At 46.4% G+C, this 8367-nt stretch overlaps 1 protein-coding gene across 1 annotated transcript in view; it reads right to left on the reverse strand.

The window, feature by feature from the left end:
• Positions 1-285: 285 nt before the first annotated feature.
• The window catches only part of CECR1 (cat eye syndrome chromosome region, candidate 1), a 42437-nt gene continuing 34355 nt past the window's right edge, over positions 286-8367 (reverse strand). Inside the window, exons 8-10 of the mRNA XM_015417174.1 lie at positions 3451-3608; positions 2385-2587; positions 286-519 (exon numbers count right to left, since the gene is read on the reverse strand). Coding sequence (XP_015272660.1) covers positions 411-519; positions 2385-2587; positions 3451-3608 — 470 coding nt within the window. The 3' untranslated portion in view covers positions 286-410. The remainder of the gene's footprint in view (positions 520-2384; positions 2588-3450; positions 3609-8367) is intronic.

Consider the following 8367-nt stretch of genomic DNA (forward strand, 5'->3'; position numbering starts at 1 on the left):
GCACTGGAAACATCGGGCACACACAGGAGATTTGTCCACACTTTCTTCCATCGGCCATCGCTTTCCCTGAAGTTATTGATTTAGTTAACTTAATTTACTCCAACTTTCTGCCCAATGGCGAACCAAAGTAGCTTACATTGTTCTCCTCTCCTCCGTTTCCAGCCTTACAAATACCCTGTGAGGTTAAGCAGAGAGTCTGTGACTTGCCCAAGATCACCCAATGAGCTTCCAGGCGCTTCCCTCCACTATTCCACCAGAAGAGTTTTTCGGGCTATGCAATGGCACAGAAATATTACCTATTGCCACCATCTACTAGATGTGCTACAGGTGACAGCGCTGCAAAGGCAAAGGACTCCTGCTGTGTCTCTTAACTCCAGTTTGTTACAGCTTTGAGGGAGAGGCGTTCTTTCCTATAGTTCCTCTGGGACAGGGTCAGAAACCAGAACAATGAATTTGTTCCACTTTTTTTGCCAGATCTCCAGTGCCTTGGCTCTCTCATCAGGTAGCAAGGTGCTGTGTCTGTGAAGAAGAAAGGAGGCTAGGTCAGAGAAGGAAAGCTACGGAAAGGTGCTTTGGGAGCTGGATGACCAGGTCAAAAGTCAGAGGAGAGCAGGAAATGATAAGCTAGCAATTCATTCATTGTGTTACAATGAAGGTATACGGAGCCTAGGAAGAGAGTCCCACAGAATTCATGTGACTCGCTCCCAAATAAGTGTGCCGAGGACTGAAATCCTATTTACTATCATCAGTGGGACCTACTTCCAAATAAGCCTGCATGCACAGACTTACAATTTTCAAATGCTGTCTCTGTAGTCTACCTCTGATTATAACAACGACAATTTATGCATAACCCTGTCTCTCACCCTGGACTTCTTCAACACTGAGCTGAGTGCAGTTCAAAGAAATCTGTACAAATATGAGGTGATAAGGGAAACAAGATGCCATGAGATAGGAACCATCTGGGAATTATTTCGGCAACAAAATAATGTCTCACTCTACCAGAGATATTTAGACTCTGAAGTCTGTTAACAGGAGAGATTCTCTAGATCATAAACATATGGAGCAGAGTTCCATCAGTGGCTATTAGCCACCAGGTATAGATGGAACACTATGTCTGGGACAGTGATGCTCTATATTCTTGGTGCTTGTGGGGCCACAGTGGGAGGCATTCTAGAGTTCTGCCTTGCTGGTGGACCTCCTGGTGGCACCTGGGTTTTGGTCACTGTGTGACGCAGAATGTTGGACTGGATGGGCCATTGGCCTGATCCAACATGGCTTCTCTTATCTTCTCTTATCTTCTTATCACACTTGGACAAATCCATAAGCTGCAGACCTGGCAGTACTCTTAGCATGCTGATTCTAAGCAAGCACATTGTCCAATCCTGCATATGTCTTTAGAAGTAAGTACTTCTAAATTCAGTGAAGCTTTCTCCCTAGTATGCATGTGCAGCCTTACTTCAAAGTAAATTACATTGCAATCTTACATGTAAAGATGTTAAGATTTAGGGTAACAGCTTCCAAGAATAAATGCCTGAAATTAATAGATTCGGTCTGCAAGCTGTAAGCCAGAGCTTTTGCAGAGTTGGACTTTGGACTAGATTTCAAGCTGGAACTTCCTCTAGTACCAGAATGTCAAGTTCTAGGGTTCTCTAGCAACTCCTCAATCCCTTTCCTAACAAGCCTTTAAGCATCTTTCTTCCAAATCCTTCCCCAATGCTGTTAATCGCCAATATCATTCCAAATTGACACACAGGAAGAAAATGCAGCTTCTCCAGCTAGAATTATATACCATCATGTACCATTGCTTCATTTCCAACCATGAGATATTATACAAACTCACTCAGAAGATAAAATAACATAAGAAAAGCCCTGCTGGATCAGACCAATGGTCCATCTAGTCCAGCATTCTTTCTCACACAGTGGCCAATCAGTTCCTCTGGGGGGCCAACAACAGGTCACAGAGGCCGAGGCCTTCCCCTGATGTTGCCTCCTGGCTCTGGGATTCAGAGGCTTAGTGCCTCTGAACATGGAGGTTCCCCTCAGTCACCATGGCTAGTAGCCACTGACAGACCACTCCTCCACAAATCTATCTAATCCCCTTTTAAAGCTGTTTATTCCTGTGGCCATCACTACATCCTCTAACACTGAATTCCACATTTTAATCACTCTCTGTGCAGAGACATCAGAGGGACTCCCTTGTTGCAAAGTTTAGCAAGTGGCTGTGCAGAATGACAGGTCTTCAAGTACAGAATGGGATATGCCTTTCAGATCTGGCTCTTTAGCCCATGTTTTGTTGGCCCTCCAACGCAAACGCAGCATAAAGGAGAGTGCCCACACAGGCAAAAAGTCCAAGCATGTCAGTGTATAAGAAGGATAACACTTACGTTAGTGAGTTGAGAGCGAGTTGTTTTAAAGTCCTCAGATCAGCAGACATCCCTCCTATGCCCATAAACGTTTCGTAGAAGTCATAGGACACACCCTTCGCTCCAAAGACGGATGGATCATCGGGACTCACCACGATACGGTGGCCTTCTGACATCAGAAGAGCAGCAGGATGGTTTCTCAGATCAGATACTAACTGCAGGACCTAAAAGAAGAGATCCAGAACCCTGGTAAAGGACTGTCACTGTACTCAAAATTTGCTTTATATAATCAGGACTCTACAACCTCTGCACATAAATAGTGGAGATGCTGGAAACTCTTTGGAAATCTTGTTGAGATGCTCTTGTTTTAAGCCTCCTGTGGCTGTGGGCAAAAAATCCAAGCAAAATTACACACAATTGTGCAACCCAACCCTATGCATGTGGAAGGAAGTCCCATGGAGTTCCATGGAACTAATTTCCACATATAGATGCCTCATAGAGTTATGGGAGTTTATTCCCAATATGTGGGCAAGAGATTGCAGGCTTCCTCTTGACTGCTTCCAACCCCAGCCAACACCTCTCTCTCCTGCTTGTGCTTCACTGCTTGCCTTTGTTCTATTGCACTGACTCTATGAAAACCCAAATACTGAACTGATGACAAATTTCAGAAAATTGCAAATTGTATCACTCAGTTCTTGGGGATATTTTTGTTCACTGCAAGCAATAAAGACCCCTCAACTCAATCTCTGAGGCAGTCCACTTCCTCAGGTTCCCTCCTACTTTCAGACTTTCTTTCAGGAGTTTCCACGGATACATATGTGTGCATGCAAAGTGTCCACAGCCAACTTATGGCGACCCCAAAGGGGTTTTCAAGGCCAGAGACTAACAAAGGTGGTTTGCCATTGCCGATACATACCATCCTTAAAGTACCCCAAATGCCAAGCCCTCTGACCTAGAACCCCTGCTCGTAATCCTGACACTTGACTTTATTTACTCAGCAGCTTGTAATTTTTCACTACAGCTATATGAGTCTCATATGGCAATGAAAACAATTTTCAGAGCTGGGCCTTTTGCTTGAGAGCTGTACCTGGTTAGAGATGGGGCAGATTTCTACAGGAATATCCATCTTCAGAGTCAACTTCCTAGCTACCGGATGCTTGGCAAGGGCAAATCCATGGCCAATCCGGCTGGTGTTCAATAGCACAGCATCCAAGACATCATTATCTGCAGGGGTGCCCTCCCAGTCTGAGTGATACAAAGAGTTGCTACATTAGTACACAATCACAAAATGTTACGCAATATAGTCTCAAATACATACGGGTTGCATTCAGCCAGTGTTTTCACTCAGCCTCACCAGATCCTCCCCTTACTACGACCTAAGTCCCGCATGGGCTTTTCTCCACACAGATCCAATGATCCCCTGCATAGTCTTCTTGGAGGTCCTAGGGAAACCCCTCTCCCCTTTTCAAAAGTGGAAAAGCTGGTTGGATCCAACCCAGTCTCCCAAACGTATTCTGTCCTGAACATAAGTCCTGCACGTTCTATGGGCAAAACTAGATAGGATGGTGTCCCTTGGGATGCTGCTGCCATGTTAAAGCCTAATGGGGGTGATTTAAAAATGCAGTGTGGTGGGACCAGGTGCTCTTGTTTAAGTTCCAAAATGGCCACGGGACGGCACATTGTTCTGGCACTTGACAAGGTGTGAGGGGGACAGACAGGATTTCTGGACTGGGCCCTGGCGGCATTTTAAATGGCCCGCATTAGGATTTAAAATGGTGGCACCATCCCCAGGTCGAGCCTGTGGATGCCAGCCCACCCCGTCTAGTTTGGCCCTAAAAGGCATCATCTGAGGACCAATAACATGACACCATGTCCATGAGTCCGGACACGGGTTCCCGACCGCACTCATGATTGTATGTTCAAGTGGAGAGTTGTCTTTAAAAAAAACCTCTCGTCTATCTGTGCTTTTTTAGCTGTGGGACTAACTTTATGGAAGAGATTAATACAGGCAGTCCACAGGGCACCATCTCTCTCCAGACTTTGGAAGCCATGTAAGCAGGAGAGGACTGGGAAATGAAAAATGGCCCTGGAGTGAGTCAAGCGGAGTGGACCCTGCTGTGCTACAAGCTCACACCGCAGGGCCACTCAACTCAGTGGGGCTGATGATGGGCATGAGTTAGAATCAGAGAATCACAGAGTTGGAAGGGGCCATGCAGGCCATCCAGTCCAACCCCCTCCTCAATGCAGGATCAGCCTAGAGCAGCCCTGACAGGTGTTTGTCCAGCCGCTGCTTGAAGACTGCTGGTGAGGGGGAGCTCACCACCTCCCCAGGCAGCTGATTCCACTGTTGCAGAACTCTTACTTTAAAAAAGCTTTTCCTAATATCCAGCTGGTACCTTTCTGCCTTTAATTTAAACCCATGATTGCAAGTCCTATCCTTTGCTGCCAAGAGGAACCGCTCCCTGCCCTCCTCTGAGTGACAGCCCTTCAGATACTTCAAGAGAGCGATCATGTCCCCCCTCAACCTCCTCTTCTCCAGACTGAACCTTCCCAAGTCCCTCAGCCTTTCCTCTGAGGGCTTGGTCTCCAGGCCCCCAATCATCCCCGTCGCTCTCCTCTGCACCCGCTCCATTCTGTCCACATCCTTTTTGAAGTGAGACCTCCAGAACTGCACACAATACTCCAGGTGCGGCCTGACCAATGCAGTCAGCCTGACCAATGCATTCACCCACTGCATCATCCCCCAAACTGGAAGCTGTGCAAAAGGAGACAGTCTGTGAACTGACACTAATTGCCATGGATTATGAGTGGTTCAGACTGAGGATCAGGCAGAGTTGCTGCAGCTTAGATCTGCTAGCTCCTGGCTACCAGTCACTCCCTAGAACAGCGGCCCACTGGGAAATTTCCCTGTAGATTAAATGGCCAGTCCACCACTACATGTAAGGCAGTACTCTTTCAAAGGGTTGTTCAAACTAGGGGTCAGGTGTTCCCCAGGCATACGCACACCATCATAGGATGACTTGGAGCTGGGTTAAAAAGGCACCACATCACAAGTAGTGTTTTTGGTTCCCTGCACATTCATTGCACATGGCCAGATGCCTGAATGTGGGGGAGTGCACGCAGAACGGATTGGCGGTCTGAACCTGTAGATCTGTTTCTGCTGCTGGGGTTGCGCTTTTTTAATGCGTTTTTGTCTTGCACACAGAACGGATTGGCGGTCTGAACCTGCAGATCTGTTTCTGCTGCTGGGGTTGCGCTTTTTTTAATGCGTTTTTGTCTATATGCACATATGATACTCGGATGATAAAAGGGTTGGAACACTTTCCCTATGAGGAAAGGTTAAGGCGCTTGGGGCTCTTTAGCTTGGAGAAATGACGACTGAGGGGAGACATGATTGAGGTTTATAAGATTATGCATGGGATAGAGGAGGTAGGGACAGAGGTACTTTTCTCCCTTTCTCACAATACAAGAACTCGTGGGCACTCCATGAAATTGCTGAGCGGTCGGGTTAGAACGGATAAAAGGAAGTACTTCTTCACCCAAAGAGTGATTAACACTTGGAATTCACTGCCACAGGAAGTGGTGGCGGCTACAAGCATGGACGGCTTCAAAAGGGAATTACCGTATTTTTTGGACCATAAGACTCACTTTTTCTTCCAAAAAAAGTGGGAGGAAAAGTGAGTGCGTCTTATGGACCGAAGGTTCAGAATATTTTTTTCCCTGTTTTCCTCCTTTAAAAACTAGGTGCGTCTTAAGGTCAGGTGCGTCTTATGGTCCGAAAAATACGGTAGATAAGCATATGGAGCAGAGGTCCATCAGTGGCTATTAGCCACAAGGTATAGATAGGGGCTCTGGGGCAAGTGATGCTCTGTCTTCTTAGTGCTAGGGGGGGTCAACAGTGGGAGGGCTTCTAATGTTCTGGCCCCACTGGTGGACCTCCTGATGGCACTGGTATTTTTGGCCACTGTGTGACACAGAGTGTTGGACTGGATGGGCCTCTGGCCTAATCCAACATTGGCGTCTCTTATGTTCTTATGTGCACACACCCACCTGCATTTTCTAAAAAGCGACCCAGCAGCACACTCCATGGCTGAGGCACTGCACTAATATGGATGCTTGACCAGGGGGATGGCCATATGGGTAACCCACAGCAGGGTATGCTGTCTGGATGAAATTGTCCCGCAACGGTTTATGGCCATATGGGTAACCCACAGCAGGGTATGCTGTCTGGATGAAATTGCCCTGCAACGTTTTAAACCAGAACAATGAGAGGTGGCACCATATTGCGCCAAGCCACCAGTGTGATCACGCCCTAGGATTATGGCCAAGAGCTGTGGCTTCTGTTCTTTACTGGCAATTTGGAACGCTGGTTATGTAGTCTTGTTATGATCTTTTCTGCTTTGTTTTATATAATACAACTTAGGAAACTGTGGGGACTCATGGGGAGGGACAAAACCCATCCTCCTCCTCTCCTCCGGCCCTCCTCCCCATGTTGCCTTTATTTCTATCTCCTTGCTATCTCCTACTTCTCTAAGCCCGTCAGCTTTTTTTTGGGGGGGGGACCTAAAATGCCATCTGAGATCTTCCAAAGGTAGTCTTGGGCAATTCTGAGCACCAATTATCCCCTTTTTTCTTTTTTTCCAAGGAGGAGGAGGAGACTGTATTTATACCCTGCCCTTTACTTGGAGTCTCAGAGCAGCTTACAATCTCCTTCTCCCCCCCCCCCCACCCAGCTCCCTCTCCCCCCCCCCCCCCATCATAGCTCTGTGTGCCATACAGATTTATTGGTCTGAACAAGGGAGAGGGATGCTCAGCTGTACAAAGGATTTTACATTTTTTCTGTTGTAATGTATTTTTAATTTTGTGAGCAGACATGAGTGAAGTGAAATAGCATTCTATTTTAAAAATAAATAATGTTATTTGCTATTCAGCACTCCAATAAGCTGAGGCAGGTATCAGAACAGGTATTACAAAGGCCAGCTTCACACAAAGCTCAGGATCCACCAAGGAACCCGGGGCCCATGGAGCCTCAAAATCAGCTCCCCCTTTACCCAAAAAAACCCTAAGAATACCACTTTTTCTGGTGCTTGCCATTAAGCAAAAAGTCCTTCTGCAGAGACTGACACAATTACTGTCAGTGGCTAGATTGGAGAAGTTTTCAATTAGCAATAACTGCACCTCAGTTTAACCTCATGGCTTATGCTACTGCGGCTACGCAAACCTAACTACCACGTCCCTGGGTCCCGAGCCCTCTTCTGCGCAGTTCTTCTCTCACATCTTTGTAAAAACTGAAAGCACAATGACATTTGAGCTGAAGTTTAACAGAGTCCTTGGGGAACACTCTCCCACTGCACAGATGGATTGTAGTATTGGCCCAAAAGCTGCTGTGGCAGGGCATACTGGAGATGCGCATGCAAATGAGTCACACAGATCGTGACAGGAGCAGTGGCTTTGACAAAGTATAACGACAAAGGCTGCAAGGTATAAATATTCTAAATAAATATTAGGGTCCTTTCTGTCCCAAAAAGATGAGTGTTCAGGAGGGATAACATGAGAACAGATCACACACACACACACACACACTTTTACAAAACAGAGAAGCCTCCGCAGAAGCTGACAGAAATGGCTGACACCAGTTATACTTCAAGCTGTCATAGTGAGGTACTAAGGGAAACCGTTTCAATTAATAGTAACACTACCGTTGTTAAACCAACATAGGCCATTGCACTGTTACTCTGCAAAGCTGGCTGCAAAGATCAGTGAACTTAAGCACCCCGTCTGATGAAGAGAACTTTGACTCTTGTTGGTCCTTAAGGTGCTACTGGAATTGAATCTTGCACGCCATACAATGTTCCCTCTAAGCTCCACAGTGCTGTGAGCAGAAATTCTACCTCGTGAGCAAAAAAGCTAGTAGCATTAAAGTTGTGGGTGAGTCTACATTTGACTTTTGCCTAAATTGGTTTTTTAGAAGATTATTTCCATAACCTTGTAAAAATCTCAGAAT

The sequence above is a fragment of the Gekko japonicus genome, unplaced genomic scaffold (assembly GCF_001447785.1).
Source record: "Gekko japonicus isolate JY-2015 unplaced genomic scaffold, Gekko_japonicus_V1.1 scaffold1297, whole genome shotgun sequence".
Lineage (NCBI taxonomy): Eukaryota > Metazoa > Chordata > Lepidosauria > Squamata > Gekkonidae > Gekko > Gekko japonicus.